The 20,755-nt window shown below is 35.1% G+C and overlaps 1 protein-coding gene across 1 annotated transcript in view; it reads right to left on the reverse strand.

Moving 5' to 3' along the window:
- The window catches only part of MIB1 (MIB E3 ubiquitin protein ligase 1), a 137,085-nt gene that overhangs the window by 39,520 nt on the left and 76,810 nt on the right, over positions 1 to 20,755 (reverse strand). The window contains exons 11-12 of the mRNA XM_044243294.1: positions 17,942 to 18,139; positions 15,444 to 15,595 (exon numbers count right to left, since the gene is read on the reverse strand). Coding sequence (XP_044099229.1) covers positions 15,444 to 15,595; positions 17,942 to 18,139 — 350 coding nt within the window. The remainder of the gene's footprint in view (positions 1 to 15,443; positions 15,596 to 17,941; positions 18,140 to 20,755) is intronic.

Genomic DNA, 20,755 nt, shown 5'->3' on the forward strand with positions numbered 1-20,755 from the left:
GAGAAGGTCAGAGAGCGAAGCAGACTCCCCATGGAGCTGGGAGCCTGATGTGGGACTCGATCCCGGGACTCCAGGATCACGCCCTGAGCCGAAGGCAGTCGTCCAACCAACTGCGCCACCCAGGCGTCCCGGTAATAGTTTTTCTTAATTCTGAATTGAATCAATACTTTAGAGAATACTGTATCTGAATTAAGAACAAGGTATAGATATGGTTTAGGAAGAACAGAGTTTCCCTTGGGCATTTTTAGGTTTTTAAAATCTTAAAACTGTATATCCACAACTACGTTCGATTTGATGTTATAATATTCTTTTCTCCTTGGTTAAAAAATAAATTTCAACATTACAATATATTATGAATATGCTACTAAAATTTAGAGCAAGAGTATTTTTGCTCTGAAGCATATACTATTATGTGGCAACATTACAGATTAGGTCAATGACTGTTTCATAGTCTCTGGTAAACTAGAAATGTTATAGATTAGGTTAATGACTAATTCATAGTGTCTGGTAAAGCAGAAATAATCATGCCTAAATGACATTTCATAAAATTTAAAAGAAGGAAAAAAAATACTTTACATTTGAAAATGGAATAGAATAAAAATGAATTTTAGTAGTTCTGTACATAAATATAGTTTCAACATAAAAGTACACAATTATTCAAAACCATTCTAGACCCTGTTTCTCATCTAAGCACTACAAAAAGTTAACTGAAACTGACACGGAATTAAGTTTTAAGTAGCATTTTTCCAAGATTTCACATTTACACACTACTCTTTTCTCCCTTAATGATCTCTCTCCATCTTTAGTATATAGATTTTACTTACCATTTCTACAAATTTTCCACTAAAATATTATTCCTTAAATTTAAAATGTATGTGTAGTAATAACTAGCTCTAAAGATAACCCTGCAAAATCTCTTCAAGCCTTTAGTTACGTAAAGTATCATCATCCATAATATTTTTTTACCAACAAAAAAGTTACGTTATGAAATATATTTTGGCAGCAGAGGGATTTTACTTATTCCAGGTCTGTCTCAAAACTGTCTTGCAACTAGCCAGGATAATATTTTTCCTCCTCCCTTTTTTTCTCTGCAGTGCTTCTAAGTATAGTGACAGCCACATCAGGCTTTCCTAGTCTCAGCGCAAGCTCAGTGAAAATCTGGGAAATGTAAGTGGAAACATGAGAGACCGCTTTATTTGGCAGTGCTTTAAAAAAAAAAAAAAAAGGGCAGAACAAATGGCAAAGCAGTGTTTGGACCGCAGGATGAACAATCAATAGGCAGAAAGCAAGATAGAGGCTTCCTCAGCTTTTGGATCGACAATCGACAGCTGAGAGACTATTTTTTGCTATGGTTGACTAAATATGGTCAGGGAAGAGAGAGGCACAAGAGAGCCTGTTTGCCTGGGAGTGCATGTTTCAAATGCTTAGCTGCCTATAAAGCTGTAACAGTTTAGCCCGTGGCCACTGAGAGAAGAATATAAGTTAACCTCTGTAGTGACCATGTGGAAGTCCTGACCTTGCCTGCAGACTTGACCTCTGGATATGACAAGGTGGCTTCACTGCAGATCTACCAATTAATTCTGGAAACTAAAAACCAAAACCAAACAAACAAAAAACCCAAAAAAACAACTTCACAGCAAGAAAGATACAGAATATTTCCTGAGAAGTCAGAAGAACCTAATGTATTCTGGTGGGCAGAGGAAAATAGGGTGAATGCTTAGTTACTTGGGGGGGGAATGAGGCGTGTTTTGTTTTTTGGCTTTTTCTTTTTTAGGTTACAAATTAACTTTCCTGCAACTTTCTCCCCTCTTCTGAAGCATTTCATCTGAAAATAAGCGAAGGCTCCTTTTCTTGGCCATTATATCAACTCTCCTTCCTTGCTTAACTTTCTGTACAGCAGATACAAGGTACTCGTATCTGTGTAATACTGGTAATATGACCTTCCAAATCAAATGGCCAACTTTAATTCAATTTTGTTGCTTGGGTATTTTTTTTTTAAGGTGAAGGAAAGGGAGAGGGAAAAGATGGCTTATTGGGGTTCTTTTGCTTGTTCATTTGTTTTTCAAATGTATCTTAAAAGGTGAGGTTCTGTGTTCACTGATCCGGCCCCCTTGCTTCCTTCGGCTTATGAAAAGAAGTGCTGAATCAGCGAATAGAATGAAGGAACCATCAAGAGGAGATGGCTGCTGCTGCTGTGGCTCTCTAGGTCATTATCTCTCTTCCTCCTGCAAATGCTGCATGGCACTAAGCTTACAGGTAACAGTATCACAAGGCCTGCACTTTTAAGGATGCTTATGACTTTCTGCATGCTTACCTATTATAGACTCGATACCTGCTTCTATTGTTAAAGTTTATCTAGGCATTGCCTAATTTCACAGTTCAAACAGCTTATGCAGCATAAAAAGGCATGTTCAAGTAACTTGGCAGATAATTCTTGATCCCAAAAATGTACAAATCCATTACTGTAACTGACATTACTAAAGATTTGGTCTTTGTTTCAGATTAAATAATGACTTTGCATCCTTAGTAAATCATATCCTGCTTTGAAAGTACACAACGTTTTAAAAACTATTAACTGTCTATTTCAAGGTTTAGCCAACCAAGAGACTTGGCAGATCAAAAAACACTTCTTAATGCTAACTTTTAGTTGGTACAAAAATAAATCAGAATGTGCATGGTAAATCCCAATACTGAACGGCTGAAACTGCTGTACACTGGGCCACTACTGCTACATTCTGATTTGCCCTCTAGAAGCTGCACCAACTTTTCATCACAGGCTGCAGAAATTCTACTCTCCCCGCCTTTTTGTTTTCTCCTTTCCCAAATGTGAAAATTTCTTATGGTGTTCTTTTAAATTAACCTTTTAATACCACAAAAGTTAAAGGCAACTCACCAACTATAATGTCTTTTCAAGCTAAATGATTACACTCAAACCCCCCGTGCCACAGGCTAACACCTTTCAATTCTTTTCAGTAAGACTTTAGAAAAGTTGACTATTCTGGTAGTTATCCTTTTATTTAAAAAACTAGAGAATCAAAAGAACCAAATTCACCAAAAGTAGATATTTATACATCTTTTCAAATGTGTATTCAACCCCCCCCCAAAAGGCACCAAAATGCAAAATTCAGGTAAGTAACTAATAAAGACAAAGGATTGAGAAAAAGTTTTCAAATAATCATGAGTTCCTTCTCTGTGACCTTTAAAACAGTAAAAAAAAAGTCCATCATCTTTAAAAATTCAGTTCACTCACTCTAAAAAGATCTCGTTCTTCTCCTTGTTCTTTCAACTTTACAGTCAATATCAGAAATAGTACTAATTGCTTAACTGGTTAAGTTTTCAATAAGACATCTAGTTTGTAAAAAAAAATTGCACTGAATTCATTACTATCTACTTGTAGGATCTAGAAGCAAACTACAAAATAAGAAGAAATTCTCTCTGAAGACTATGAAGAAACACTAGACTGATTTTACCAATTTCTGAAATAATACTCTGTAAAGACTCCACTGATTCTATGAATCTCTTGCAAAAACAACCGACCAGGACAAAGTTCAACAGATAACTGGTTAGTGTTTAGAAGTATCTATGCCCACCAAGAACACGGAGCCATAAATGGCACTAATGCCATGCTTCAGGTAAATCTGCTACGGTTTAGTCTTTGACAGTCTCTGCAAATGATCTACCACGACTTTGTATCAGTAAGCTGAATGTTTCACTAACAAATGGGAAAATAAAACATTTCATGTTTTTACAGCTAACAACTTAGTAAAACCTACTCAGAGTACATACTTCTTTATGTACCCATATGAACATACAATGCTATGGAATGTAAAGAAGTATGTATTTTTGGTAGGCAATAAACTGCCAGGAGGGAACTACACTGCCGCTAAAAGAAGCCCTTGCTTCTTTCTATGTGAATGACCTTCATATGATAAATTAACCTGGTATCAAAGAGATGACCTTTGGCAATACTAACACCGTAAAAATGTATCTACTACTTTTAGATGGAAATGAAATGTTGCAAAGATTTCTACCTTGTGAAGAAAACAAAGTTTAACTAAGGAGATTTAAAATTATCATGAAACTCCTTTTAAATCTTTTAAGTTTAAAATACACTATGCTTTACATTTTTTAATTTAGTACTCACATGATTAAAATTTGGATACAGAAATCAGTATTACTAGAACAAAAGAGGGATAAACATGACCTATGTTCTGTCTCCATAATATGATCTTAATTAAAGTATATATCACATTAGTAGGATCAACTGGTTTGTTAAGAGTAACAAAATATAACAAAAACTGACATCATTACATTTTAACAGTTTTCTTGATACATTGATAAGTATGTAGTCTACTGACATTAGAGGAATTTCTGAAGCAAGTTTTGTTGTTTTAAGCTTTTCTGAAAGCTACATAGTCATAATTGGAAAAGACTATCTTTTAAGTAACACTCTATTCTCAAAAAAAAAAGGTGGTGTTCTTCTTAAATTAATCAGGTCCTTAACCCAGTCTTTGCTTTAAATGCTGTCAGTATGTAGAATAAATTAAAACCTAAGATTTATGCATGAAAAATGATAAAATTCTGGGCCATAATTGTAGGTTAACAGGGCACATTGGTAACAGATTGCCAAATAATTAAAATAAATTATCAATATTATCCTTGAATCTGCTTTCTCCAAAGGGGAACATAAACTGAAAATGCTATAGTCAAGTAACCAATTTACACAGAGAGAATAATCATCTTTCAGTGGTACTGTGCAACAGCAATTCAATATTTACAAACATGATAGGGTCCACTATTTGTCCTGTGTTGGAGGTATCACAATATTTTTTTGTACCTTATACAAAACTTATTTTGTATAATAGACATATATTAACAAAATAATAAATAATAAAGCTTCTCTCAATACTTTAATAAGCAGTACCTGCTTCATGCTACAACAGACTTAGAAAAAAAGAAATACTAATATTCATATATTCTAATCATTTCTTACTAAAAGTATTATTTCAACTGGAATATTCAGACATGTATAAAAAGCACAATAATAAATGAAAATTCTTATGTGTCCCAAGTTGAACAGAAATGGCTAAAAGGTTAACTACAGTTATAACTGAAAATATGTATGTCAAAAGTACAGGTTCCCTATAAAACTAGACAAAGTGTATTACTATACTCATGATTTATAACATTATAAAATTATTGAGCATTATAAAATTATAGAACAATTTTATCCATTATTCTGTAGGCATGAAAGTTTTTAATAATTATTTTAAAACATCCTGGTGTCAAAGTCTTATTGCTCTAATATTAAGAGTATGTAATCCTCAGAAAATAAAATGACAGCAACTGCTATTCATTTTAAAAAATAAGATTATATTCTGGTTTTAGTGCTTACCAGTCTAACTGAACATATCTGAGTCTTTTCAATCATTCTAAAATGTCACATCCATTGCTTAGATCAGCTGTTCATTTTTAACTGAGTACATAGTAAACTCTGGGCATCTGCTGACACTGGTGTAACTCAAACATTTCAACTGTCTCTCTGACAGGGATAACAGATGCTGACATTATCAAATGCTGTACTATTTTTTTTCCATGGCCTCTCCTTGCCCCAATATGGCCAGTATATGAAACTGAACTGCCATCCAAAAGCACACTTGAGCAACTGGATCTGCTAAACAGCTCCCATATAACTAGTAAAAATAGAAGCCAGTTTTATTGCTATCTTCAGCACTTAAGTCCAGGAAATTTAACACCTGTTTCATTTCTATTAGAATAAATGGAAAGAATTGTAGTTACATGAGTTTCACCAGCAGCATGACACTTACCAATCAACAGATGCAGAATATACTTAATATGAGAACTGTTTGAATACTGCCTGAAATAGTGTCAGCCTTTTTCCAGTTTAGTTCAAAAGAGTAACTGTTTCTTTATAGGTGAAGTGAGTTACTTATAAAAGTAAGTGAAAGCACTTATTTTATAGGCAAACCATAAGATCTCAAAGTTTTATTTTGCCATTATATTTCAGAAGATATCCCTTCCCTGATACTGAAATGCAACACAAATCACATTATAACAAATATCTACTGTACTGACTTTTAAAGTATTACTCATGTAGTAGACTTTAATACTCAAATTTATTGATTATAACTATGTACTGCAAGTCCATGTATTATTAAGCTGATAATGGAAGTAACTAGGCAATCTGTACCCAAAACGATGGAGAACTAAGTCAGGGAAATAGACCTTGAAAAGGGTTAAATTACTAACCTATGATTAGTAACACTACATAAGCAAAAACAAAGAAAAAATCTGGCATGTATCGTAGTTCCTTTCAACACAAGTCCAAGCAATACACTGAACACACGTGTGATCTATTTATAAACCAAAGGGCAGAGGTACTTTCTTAAGGCTGCTCATTTTCCTCCACCCCCTCCCTGTCAGCAACTTGCTATTACCCTCAAGTATAATTTTAATTAAAGGAGCAGTGGTAGAGGGGTTACCAGTACTCTTCCCTAACCTATTAGCATACTTCCTTGGTTCACTGCCTCAAAGATAAATACAAAATAGTATTCTGAAATACATCAAGGTCTGTTTGTTCCTTTAAATGCTGTTGGTTTTAAAACAGGTTATTGTCTATACTTAAGAATTATGCAAAGCTGTACACTGGTAATTCCTTAATGCATCAACGAAATGTTAAAGGGTAAAGACTTCTGCTCCACTCAAGTAGGAAATAGTAGGAAAACTGCCTTCAAAATAGAAAAGTTGACACGTAATGACTGAAGTACTGATATGAGAATCTCTAACATTTGTTGAAAGTCCATAACCATAATTGTACAAATAAAAAGCATTTCAACTCTTTCGTATCCCAAACTAGCAGCACTGCAATGCTTTGCTAGAGCTGGTAAAATGGAACCAAATCGCCTCTTCAATGGATTTGGTCCCCTTCAACCAGCTGTAGCTATGCATTGATTACTACAGGACAGCCAACGTCTTTCATTTATGAATATCAATCACATGTCGACTAGTTTCAGCTTATTTAAGTTATTCAGATTGTGGTTTAAATCAAATAATTTGTTACTGTTAATTCTCCTTAGGAGAACCACAAGGGTTAACAATGTTTAGAAAAAGTTCTATGAAAAATGTGTGGATGACTTATGAACTGCAAATAAAATAATTTTACTTATTTACCATCTTGGGTTTTTTTTAATCCTTCAGAAAAGAAAAGGCAATAAAATATAGCCTATACTGCATAATAAAAAAAAAAAAAACACTTCCTCCAAAGAAGAAACTATTTGGGAAGATCACCTAAAACCTACAGCATGGTTCCAAAGAATGGACATGCACATATTTTAAATTAAGGAAAAACATAACATTAAATAGAGTACTCTAGAAATGTTGGATCACTATTTTCCACAGGATTAGCATTTAATTTGACTGCTATTTACCTGAATATTGATAGATAAAGGTAAAAAAGAAAACGAACAATTCTGCAGAAACTGCAGAGACTGCAACAATATCTATTCTTCCAACCACAAAACAAAAGTTTTTAACCTTCTGAAAAGAAAGGAAATGGGAAGCATTCACAGCTTTTTACTATGTACGTATTTCTCCATACTCAGTTGTAAAATGAAGATCTCTTCTAATAATAACATCCTATGACTCTCCTCACAATCCTCTTTGTCCTTCACAAAAAAATACAGACACAAGCCTCTCTCCCTCTCTCAGTGGAGAGAAAATGAAGGAAGAGGGAAAATGACAAGTTATCCAACATCCCTCTATTTTTCTTACTGACTGCAATACAACTATAGGTAATATAACATTCTTTAACACATGGAAACAAACACTTCAGTAATTAATGAAGGGTTACTAATGGTAAATAGTAGTTTAAAAAGCTACATGTTCACACAATTTTCAATAGACCACTCCTCTATTTCAAAGTTAAGATCACCCCTTAAAAGAAAGTAGGCAAAGGAAAGTATATATATAAATTTTATCTCTTCATTCAAATTATTAGGCCTTCCTGCTCATATTTATCACATTTCAATTAGTCACATTAAATATATTTATGTATCACAAGGCACATCGTGTCTGAGAGTGGATGTATGGCATACAAAAGAAAATGTACATACTATAAGTATAGTACCATTTAATACACTCTCAGCTATTTTTTATACATAGCACTCAGCATGTTCAGAGTTTATAAGAAAAGAAAAACATTAAACACAAAGACATGGTCTGCATTATCAAATCATCATATATTCAACGTAGTCTTATTTACCAGGTCTTATTTCAGAATTTAAAATGTTAAATAAAGGTATCATAACATTCCAGGGGGAAAATTATGAGTTGCTCACATATTCCGTAAGATTTAGTATGTGCCTTTGTGCAAATAAAAAGAGATATGTAAGAAATGAATGTGAAGTTATCTTAGCACTAACCTAAAAACACAAGTGTGTCACATTATGTGGTCCATTCATATTTTGCTATTACTTTTCACACTCGATTTATATTAAAGAAAGATATGTAAATAACACTACATAAGGTAACTTCATAATACAGTTAACAGAATCTCCAAAATATCTATCTGGTATCAGTACTTTCAAAATACTTATTAGCTGGTTTTTGGCTAGTTCTGCAGAGAATACTGCTAATTTATTTTCATGCCTGTGAAGATCTAAAACATTAAGAGCTAAAAATGCAACATCCTCATTAGAAAGTACCTAAGTAATGTGCCAATTAATGTTACTCCAAAGAAATTTAGTTTCCATTTTCAACAACAGAAATGCTTCCTGCTCTTCATCTAAATCTGAAATTTCACCTATATGCAAAAAAAGGTAATATGGATAAACTCTAGGGAAAATAATCTCTAAATATCAAAAATAAGAAAAAGCATAGTTCTTGGTTAAGATTCCTGAAATACAAAAAACTTTATTAAGTCATATTGTAACTGCTATTCTAAAATGCCCCAAATTTTATAAAGCATGACACCAAAATATTCAGTGTCTCAGAATGAAAGCTTATATTGTCTCCCACAATTCTGAAAGGAAAGAAACTGCTTTATAATTCCTTCTCTCTTAATGTCTTTATTTCAGTTATTGTTATACCATGAGGAAACATCAAGATCAGCTTTGAAATCTATATTGATCTGAAGTTTTGAAATCTATATTTCAAAGTATATTCTTCAAAAATATTGGACATCTAGACATATTTTTGATAACCAAGGATATTATATTTTCTTTTTAAAAAGCACAGTCGGGACACCTGGGTGGCTCAGTCAGTTAAGTATCTACCTTCAGCTCAGGTCATGATCCCAGGGACCTGGGATGGAGCCCCACATTGGGCTCCCTGCTCAGCAGGGGTCTACTTCTCCCTCTACTCCCTGCTCATGCTCTTGCTATCTCTGTCTCTCTCAAATAAATAAAATCTTTATAAATAAATAAATAGCACAATCAATAACTCTATTATCATTAACTTATTGCTGAAAAATTATTACTACTTGCTAACAGCAAAGCTAAGGAACAGAATGTTACTTTAATCTCACATATATACACATGCACATATAAACTTTGGAAGCTTTTGCATATTGTTAACCATAATAAACTGAAATAATTTTAAGTAAACATTTGTGCTGTTATTAAGTTACATTTGCAGTGATATAAGTGATTTGCTGTAGAAATAATATATATGCATTCTAATAAAAGAAAAATCTCAAAATTAGCTAAGAATTATATTAACTGAAGTATCATCAACTGCAATTAATATTGACTACAAATGAAATTCAACAATTAAGCCAAGTACACTAAAGAAGTATAACCTAGTATAAAACAAAGATCACAGGATGCCTGGGTGGCTCAGTGGGTTAAGCCGCTGCCTTCGGCTCAGGTCATGATCTCAGGGTCCTGGGATAGAGTCCGGCATCGGGCTCCTTGCTCAGCAGGGAGCCTGCCTCTTTCTCCGCCTCTGCCTGCCTCTCTGCCTGCTTGTGTGCTTTCTCTCTCTCTCTTTCTGACAAATAAATAAAAAATCTTTAACAAAACAAAACAAAACAAACAAACAAACAAAAAAAACAAAGATCACAAAGAACAAATTAAAATGTTGTAATTCAAGGTAATAGATTCATTAAGTTATATAAATTATAAAATGCTTATAAGAAAGGGAAAAATGTTGGCCCATATTAATCTTGTCTAATATTTTATTCAAAAACACCTAATTTCATCAACCTCTGGAAATAATAAATGAACTATATCTGGTTTTCTCAAATAAGGGCTGAGGCCAAAGACTTTTAAAAAAAATTCTGAGGGGCTCCTGGGTGGCTCAGTGGGTTAAGCCTCTGTCTTTGGCTCATAGTCATGATCTCAGGGGCCTGGAATCGAGCCCCACATCAGGCTCTCTGCTCAGCAGGGAGCTGGTTTCCCCTCTCTCTGCCTGCACGTAATCTCTCTCTGTCAAATAAATAAAATCTTTTTTTTTTAAGATTTTATTTATCTGACAGACAGAGATCACAAGGAAGCAGAGAGGCAGGCAGAGAGAGAGAGAGAGAGAGGGAAGCAGGCCCCCTGTCGAGCAGAGAGCCTTATGCGGGGTCAGATCCCAGGACCCAAGCCAAAGGCAGAGGCTTTAACCCACTGAGCCACCCAGGCGCCCCAATAAAATCTTTAAAAAAAAAAAAAAATTCAGAGTACGCCAAAAATTATTCCTTCTGTCTTTTGACATCACTGATCAGTACAAGGAAAGAAAAGCACATTTTAAGAATAAAACTTGATATGAAAAAAAGAACCGAAAACAACCTCAATTTGCAATTTTCACTGATAATATAAATTCAACTGATGTATATCTTCTGATATTCTTTAGTGTCCAATTAAAATCCTATTGTTTATCTGGCAATCTATAGTCACAATTGCATGAAATGTCTTAAGGAAATAGGAATAAAAAACAACCATGTAGTTTTAACAAAAGCACTTTGCTGCAGAAAGAAAATGGCTTTTTTCTCTTTTTTTTAAATGTCACCTGACACTAGTTATTTGATTAGAGAAATAACCCTTATAAACTTCAGGGGAATTCTCAAGATATATGCAAGATTTGAAGAAATACTAATAGTATACTCTCTTCTTCTTGTAAAGGCTTATTACCATTAGTAAATACACTACCCCCACTCCCAGTAAATTGAGACAATCCAAAATATTTAAAAGGTGATTCATGTCCTAAACACTTCAATTTTCAGTTTATCTTTTTTTTTTAAAGATTTTATTTATTTATTTGACAGAGAGAAATCACAAGTAGATGGAGAGGCAGGCAGAGAGAGAGAGAGGGAAGCAGGCTCCCTGCTGAGCAGAGAGCCCGACGCGGGACTCGATCCCAGGACCCTGAGATCATGACCTGAGCCGAAGGCAGCGGCTTAACCCACTGAGCCACCCAGGCACCCCAATTTTCAATTTATCTTAAACTTTATGATTTAATATAATAAGCTAAATTCCCTCAATAAAATCTCTCTTTTTTTTTAAAGATCTCCTTTATTTATTTGAGAAGGGAGGGCATGTGCAGGCATGAGTAGGTGGAGGAACAAAGGAAGAGAGAGAAGCAAAATCTCTGCTGAGCAGGGAACCTGACCTGGAGCTCAATCCCAGGACCCTGGGATCATGACCTGAGCTGAAGGCAGATGCTTAACTGACTGAGCCACCCAGGTGCCCCAATAAACTCTCTTTTGACCATTCTAATCTGAAATAATTGCTGTTCAAACTCCTAGCAGTTTCTCTACAGAATCTGTAATCACATAACATCCTGTCATATCTAGCATGGTCTTGACTATGAAATTAAGGCTAACATCTATTAAGTCCCTATCACAGTCAAGGCATTGTGGGAGATACAGAGATGGAAAGGAGTGCCCACAATTTTAATAGAAAGAAACAAAGAAATAACACACAAACATAAAGTGCAATAAAATAAGAAGAAAGAACACATCAGTACAGGGCAAATAGAAAATAATTTCAATGTTGAGATCTAGGAGCTCTGAAAGAAAGATGGTTAAGGGGGCGCCTGGGTGGCTCAGTCCTTAAGTGGCTGCCTTTGGCTCAGGTCATGATCCCAGGGTCCTGGGATAGAGACCAGCATCAGGCTCCCTGCTTGGTGGGAAGCCTGCTTCTCCCTCTCCCAACCCTCTGCTTGTGTTCCCTCTCTCGCTGTGTCTCTCTCTGTCAAATAAATAAATAAAATCTTTAATAAAAGAAAAAAAGAAAAGAAAGACGATTAAGATCAAGAAGGGAAGGGGATAAGGATATCCTGACTAAAGAAAATGCTTAAATAAATGAACAAAGTAGACAAAGTATTTTAGAAAAGGGGAACAGCATAATGTAACTGAAGGGGTAAGGTAAGAAGAGGGATTTTAATTACTAGGAGATAAAGTCAGAAAGTCTTAAGAAAGACCACAAATGGATATGAAGGCCAAGTTCAAGGTGTGGAAATTTTATTCTAAGTACAAAAGGAAGCAACTGAAGATTTGGGAACAGGGAGAGGCACAATTATATCTATGCCTTTAGAATGGTAAGTTGGTATTGTATGAATGTTAAATCAGAAATAAGACTGATATCAGAGAAAAAATTAGAAAGTTAGTATAATAGTTTAAGTAAAAGTGGTGAGTACTTAATTACATCAGCAACAACGGGAATAGGAAGAATGAAATAGATTGGAAAAGACTAGTAGAATAAATGGAATTTGAAAACTAACTGGAAGTTGAGAATTAGTGAGAAGTAGTCAAAGATAACACTAAACAAAGAGGCAGCAAGGGGACTGCTGGATGTATTAGCACATTCTTAGTTATTAAGTCATTCACTATCCAAGAGTTTCAGTCTTAAAACCACAATACAGAAAAAGTACTGTAAGGTAATTAAGAGTGATTTTTCTTTTCTTCCTTTTTCTTTTTTTTAAAGTAGGCTCCATGCGGAAAAAGGGGAACCCTCTTACACTATTAGTGGGAATGCAAGCTGGTGCAGCCCCTCTGGAAAACAGTATGGCAGTCCCTCAAAAAGTTGAAAATAGGGTAGTTACCCTATTTTCAATTTGCAATTGCAATTTGCCCAGTAAAGTGCAATGTCAAGTGCTGGGTAAAGTGCAATTTACCCAGCAATTGCACTACTGGGTATTTACCCCAAAGACACAAACATAGTGATCCAAAGGGGATGTGCACCCCAATGTTTATAGCAACAATGTCCACAACAGCCAAACTATGGAAAGAGCCCAGATGCCCATCGACAGATGAATGGATACAGATGTGGGGTGTGTGTGTGTATGTGTGTGTATGAATATTAATCATCCATCAAAAAAATTAGATCTTGCCATTTGTAATGACATGGTTGGTACTAGAGGGTATTATGTGAAGCAAAATAAGTCAATGAGAGATAGACAATTACTGTATGATATCACTCATATGTGGAATTTTAAGAAACAAAACAGAGGATCACAGGGGAAGAGAGGAAAAAATAAAACAAGATGAAATCAGAGAGGGAGACAAACCATATGAGACTCTTAATCATAGGAAACAAGGTTGCTGGAGAGGACGGGAGTAGGGGGTGGGGTAACTGGGTTACAGACATTAAGGAAAGCCAAGTGATGTAATGACCACAGGGTAATATATAAGACTGATGAATCACTGACCTTTATTTCTGAAATTAACTGAATTTAAGTTCAAGATTTTTTCTTAAAAATGAAGTAGGCTCCATGCCCAGCATGTAGTCCAAACATAGGGCTTGAACTCACAACCCTGAGATCAAGACCTGAGCCAAGATGAAGAGTTTGGACACTTAACTAAGCCATCCAGGCACCCCTAAGAGATAAGTATTAAGTCAGATTGTTGCTCAACATCTAGCTGCTCATAGTCAGATACGTGGTCTTAAACATAAATTCCTCTCTTTATAAGCTTCACATTCCTTATCTAGTAAAAGGGGATATTAACACCTACCTCAAAGAGCTGTTGAAAGGATTAAAGGAGATAGTGCACATAAACCTTTTAATAGAGGCCTTGCCTGTGGTAAATGCTATCATCATCATCTTCTACTTGAAAGGCAGGAAACATGTAATACTATTTTGTCTCCTTCACAATGCCAAAGTATGAAGTGTTCATATATTTGTCATTTGAAAAACAAATCAAAATATAATCTAAAATATGGTCATTTATTTCCTCCCACATTATATGCCCATCACTAGGAGCATTAACAAGCAATAGCAGTAAAATCCTTTTGTTCTCTGGGCTCACCCTCTAGTGGTGATCCTAAGAAGCTAAAAAAATAGCAAAAACTAGAAGGATACATGATATAAAAATGCAGTATGGAACCAGAGGACAAAAACTCATGGGAATGTAATATAGTTAGTTAATACTGTACTGTGTATTTCCAAGTTGCTAAGAGAGTAAATATTAAAAATTCTTCTCACAAGAAAAAATATTTGTAATCACATGGGGTGAAGGATGTTAACCAGATGTGCCATAGAAATCATTTCATAATATATTCATATATCAAATCATTATATTGTGCAACTGAAACTATTTTATGTCAATTTTGTCTCAATTTTAAAAAAAGAATTCAGGATAGATTAAACTGTCAAAATAAACTTCACAGTGAACAGCTAGCTCCCTCAGGCAAGATATGAAGGCTTAATTCAACTATAAACAGAAGACTTCTAATGCAGTTTTCTAAAATGCCTCACAAGGTTAAGTTGTTCCCAAAAATTCATTCACAGCAAGCTCTATATTAAGAAAAAGCTAAGTATTTTCCTGTTCTGTGAGACTCTACTGATCCTTATGAATTCTGTGATTTCCCAGAAGTTTTTCTCAAACTACAACCAGCAAATCCTTTTTCTAGTAGACTGCCTATCACCACTGTTAACAATGGCTGGGGAATATCTACACTAGAAGCTTATACAATTACATTATTAATAAGGAATTATGTACTTAAGAGTTATTCAGCCACAAATTAAAAAAAATAATCATGCAAATGGGGTGCATGGGGGGCCCAGTCAGTTAAGCATCTGACTCCTGATCTTAGCTCAGGTCTTGATCTCAGGGTCTTTAGTTCAAGCCCCATGCTGGGCCACATGCTGGGCATGGAGCCTACTTTAAAAAAAAAAAAAAAAAAATCAAACAAATGGATAACATAAGATTAGAGGACACTGGGAATGATCTTAAAGAAACAAATCTCAAAATGGAATTCATTTTAATTAAATCTTTAGATATAAGCAATATTCTTGGTAACTTATATCCATACTTAATATATATAATAGTCATTTCATAGTATTTGTATTAGTTTAACAATAAAAAAATTTCCATAGACTTTAAAATGATTTATAATGTACTAAAATAAGCCATTACTTCCTCCTCTGTATCAGAAAAAGAGAACCAGCACTAGGAAAATATTTTTAAACTGCATATAAAATAGTAAAGGTGAGATCTTTACCTGGGATTTCCTCTTAGTGCCGCATGGTGTAGAGCATTAAATCCATTATTGTTTGTAATGGTAACATCTGCTCCAGCTTCTAGAAGTACTGCCAGAATGTCATCACGTTTCTTACTTATTGCATCATGAAGAGGGGTATCACCTTCAGAATCCTTTTTTTTAATTTAGAGAGATTTTCATTAGTTCTTGAGCCAAAGATCACATGTAATATTAATATGTACACTGAACTACTAAACAGAAGCTGTATCTAGTAACCCTCAATAAACCATTCTGCATTAAATTTTAGGATGTAGGCAAGAAACATTAGCCTCATTATATTATATTAAACTCATCCTCAATCTAGATGGGAATCAATGAACATGTTGTAGCCTACCAAGGAAAAAGAAAAGTAAAATTAAAAAGTACTCTCAAATATGATTCAGGTAATTACAAAAATTAGTGAGGTAAAAAGCTACCCCCAAATTTCATTGGTTTAAAATGGCCTACTATACCATATTCCTACCAGTAATCGTTATGCCCTAAAATTTCAAAACAAACCTACACATTCTTGGGGCCCTAGAGCAATGAATTAAAAGTCAATAGTTCTCAACCTTGGCTGTACATTTAGAATCTGTAGGGGAGCTCTTACAAAGATACCCAGGCACAGGGTGCTGGGTGGCACAGTCAGTTAAGCCTCCAGCTCTTGGTTTCAGCTCAGGTCATGATCTCAAGGTTGTGAGATTGAGCCCTGTGTCAGGCTGAATGCGTGACAGAGAGTCTGCTTGAGATTCTCTCTCCTTTTCCCTCTGTCCCTCCTGCTCATGCATGAACGAGCATTCTCTCCCTAAAATAAATAAATACATCGTTTAAAAAAAAGAGAGATACTTAGGCTCTTCTCTAGGACAACTAAACCAGAATCTCTAGGAGTAAGATCCAGGCATGAGTAGTTTCTCAGAGTCCGCCAGCTGAATATATTATGTAGTCATGGGTGAAAATATTAATCTAAATGTTTTCAAGGGGCAGGAAAGTGGCTAATTAGTCAAAATAGAAAACATGTAAAAGAAAAGAATATACAGCAATCTCGGTCTTCCTAAGTCAAGCTGACTACCTTTTCCATTAATCAACTGATTTTAGTAGTATGGTGTTATTCATTATCAGTTATCTCCACAAATGGGTAATTTAGACTTCATTTATTTCATAGTTTCATAAATACTGTTCTCAGTTAAGTCATGGTTTATGCCATGGTTGCTAAATCCACCCTGCCACCTGTTTATGCATTACTGATGGCTGCTTTTATACTACAATTGCAGCACTGGACAGTCATGATAGAAACTACATGAAAGCCTAAATGATCATTTGGCCCTTTACAGAAAAAAGTTGGCTAATCCCAGGAATATACTCATCTACCCTCATAACAAATTCCTAATCCAACTTCAATCCAACCAGCCACTTTTTAGCCACTTATCTAGTGGCACTAAAAATTCATAGTCTTCAACTTGAGATAGGCTCTTAATATGGCCTTAATAATATATTAAGAGCCATTTAATATTAATATATAATATATATAATATATAATTAATATATCAAGAGCCATATAATATAGCTCTTAATAATGGCTGGAATAAGCTTCTACAGGCCCTGATCGTCCTTCCTTCTGGTCCCCACAGAAGCTATTCCAAACATTTATCACTGTTCTCAATTACCTTTTCTATACCCATTACTCCCCATTCACTCTCAACGGATGACTTTGTCTCCATTTCAGACCCCCCCAAAAATAGGTATAAATTATCTCTCCTTCAATAGATTAACACTCTCTAATTCCTCCCCCATCCTCCAATTCTATAATCCACTTAGAAGCTCTAAGTTCCAAACCCTGTCAGCTCCAAAATGCTGTACCTGATACAGCATTATCAGTCTCTGATACTAGCTGAATAAAATCTCCAATTCCTTCAGTTCTCAAGCCCTCAGTCCCATTACTCCTATTTTTCTTCTCTGTTGCTTCTCTGATGTATCAAATCCATCTGGCTGCTAAAACTGTGGGTGGACAGGAATCCCCTCTTAGGTGACCCTTGCCTCAAAAATTAGGTCCTACTGAAAATTAACCCTAAAACCCTGTATATTTTCCAAAATAGAAAATCTTCCTAGACTAATGACTAGATCAAGACCCAAAGATAAATTAAGCTACAATTAAAATAATTTAGATAAAGTAACTATCATTAAATGCAGCCTATTCTACTTCCTTTAAGCTGCTGAAGCTCACTGTCGCGATCAGTAAAGTTAAATCAATTCATAAGCTGATATTTTTGCAAAGAAGTCCCCACCCTCACCCTCCAATATAAAACCAATCTACTGACACTTTCCTTCAAAGGCCTTTCCAAGAATAGCTGCCAATTTTATCACATAGAATGATCAAACAAAAAAGGAAATGATAACAAAGGAATGCCTGCAACAGAACTTAGTATTTCCTCTTTATAGAATCTTAGCAACACCTGCAGAATGCACACCATTGAAGGTTTTACCTGGAGGCTAGGATGACAGCCAAAGTCCAATAAAGTCTTCACCACCTGCAGATGGCCTTTATTGACAGCAATATGAAGCGGCGTCTGTCGGCGCTTGTTGCGAGCATTCAAGTCGGCACTGCCTCGGTGCAGCACTTCTATGACAGCGCCTTCGTCTCCAAAAGCTGCATGGTGAACGGCTCTATCTCCATCTTTATCCTAAATGTCAGCATTTAAATCTGAATTAGTGAGGGAATATTTTAGAGAGAAAATAAAACCTGAAGCTCTGATACGTCATTAAGAATTAATGTGAGAAAAGAAAACACAGAATGTTGTCAACAAAATAACTAGAAATCCACTTGACTAGTGATTAACTCCAAAGATAAATGATGACCGTGGATCAATACACTGTCACATACATACTGGACCAATACTTATATCAGAAGTAGTCTGATCTTTCATTACTCCTAATTTATCAGCCATGATGATAAGTCAACATTCAGAAAAATGCTAAATTATGATACAAATATACATAAACATTTTTCCATTTAAAAACTGTATTTACAAAGGCTTTTTAATGACATAGAAATTGTATAAACATTAGCTGAGTAATTTAAAGAGGAAGAAAGGATACCAAACTGTGATCTCAATTAACTTTGAGAAAAATATATCAACATACTAATACTGGTTATCTCAAGTTGGTAAGCATTTACTTTTCTGTATATTCAAGAAAAAAATTAACTACCACCTTAAAAGATAAAAATGAAACACAGATCAGCTAATTTCATATATGCATATAACTTCATATATCCAAAATTGAGAGAAATGTCTACTCAAACTATTTCAGAAGAATTAAGTAGGTATGCCTTACCCTTTTAAAATAGGCCTATTACTGAAGAAGTAGAGAAAGACCTGATTGCTTAAAATTTTTTAATGTAAGAAACCTTTTTTTTTGCTTTTTTTTTTTTTTTTTTAAAAGAGAGAGAGCTTGTGCGAGCATGGGGTAGGGGTGCAGAGAGAGAATCCCAAGTAGACTCTGCAGAGCCCACTGCCTGGCTTGATCTCATAACCTTGAGATCATGACCTGAGCCAAAATCCAGAGTCTAACACTTAACCGACTAAACCACCCAGGCAGCCCTGTAAAAAATTATTATTATTATTATTTTTAAAGAATTTATTTATTTGACAGAGAAAGATCACAAGTAGGCTGAGAGGCAGGCGGGGGGGTGGGGGAAGCAGGCTCTCCGCCGAGCAAAGAGCCCGATATGGGACTCGATCCCAGGACCCCGAGACCATGACCCGAGCCCAAGGCAGTGGCCTAACCCACTGAGCCACCAAGGCACCCAAGAAATTATTTTTTAAAGGGGGAAAAAAATGCCTGTACTGCATGAAGATAACATACATAGTTCACATCAAAAAAGAAGGCCTCAGGACTCCTGGGTGGCTCAGTGCGTTGGGCCTCTGCCTTCGGCTCAGGTTATGGTCTCGGGGTCCTGGGATTGGGCCCCACATCGGGCTCTCTGCTCAGTGGGGAGCCTGCATCCCTCTCTCTCTGCGTGCCTCTCTGCCTACTTGTGTTCTCTCTGTCAAGTAAATAAGTAAAATCTTTAAAAAAAAAAAAAAAGTCCCATTACTTTGCTAAATGCAGACAGAGATGGGTATTATAAAGATACTCTCTTTATTCCAGACTATGTCTCAAGTTTTAATACCCAGAAGTAAGCACGTTTTAAGACTTTCTCCAAAGCAGTATTTCCAACCTTTAGTCCTACCTCCTCATAGACTCCAGCTTTAGCAAGTGGTTTGAAAATCCATAAAGTACTCAGGATTATTTTAACTACTTTCCACAGATTTAAATTAAAAAACAAAACAACAGTTCATTCAAAACAGCTGCTGAATTCACCAGTCTTTGGTCTTAGCATTTTTTCTCAGACAGATATTTAAAGTAAAACCACTTGTGTAGGAGTCCACAACAATTTGACAACCACTCTTGAAAAGGTAGGAAACTACAACTCAGCAGTACTTCTACCTTCCTAAAAATCTAGCTAAGCCAAAGTAGCAGTTTCTGTTACCTGTCAGCTGTGAGCATAAAGGAACTAGCACACTACCACATGAAAGATTAAAGATGCAACTCATGTGCCTCTGAGTAGCATTATATTTAAACAACCCATAGAAACAAGCTTTTTACAAAGAAAAATTTTATGTCTACATGAGTATGTGTGTGTATGTTTGTGAGACATAGAGATGAACCTCTCTAGTAGCATGTTACAGAATCTTAGATTTAAGCTCTTCCTACCCTCCAATTTAGATTTATTTATCATTTTTAAGCGGTTTCATTTTAAGCGGTATCATTTTAAGTGGTTTCATTTTAAGCGCTATCATTTTAAGTGGTTTTCCTTATGTTAAAAAGCACATCACTAACACTCACTAAATAAAAACACGGACTGTTTATGAAATGTACCACATGTTTATGGCTGTTAGAAAACTTATTGTAATGCTGTTATGCAGGTCCTGTCATCAATTCATGTGGGGGAAAAAAAAACACTGAAAAACAAAACCATGAAAAATAAAAACCCTAAATGTGTGTGTGTGTGTGTAATATATATATATATACATATAATATATCAAGTATATATTTTTATGTATTTGTCATATATATGTCAAAAGAATATATATGAGAAAAAATTTATAGAATTTGGAAGATATATGCACTAGAAAATAACAAATTTATTTTGGTTTTTTTTTCCCCAAATAAAAAACCTCAGTTGCACAAAGATCTTAATAGGGTTTGTTGCTGTCTTGTGAATCCATCTTAAGTATTTCCAATAAACCTAATTC

Source organism: Neovison vison, chromosome 3, assembly GCF_020171115.1.
Source record: "Neovison vison isolate M4711 chromosome 3, ASM_NN_V1, whole genome shotgun sequence".
Classification (NCBI taxonomy): domain Eukaryota; kingdom Metazoa; phylum Chordata; class Mammalia; order Carnivora; family Mustelidae; genus Neogale; species Neogale vison.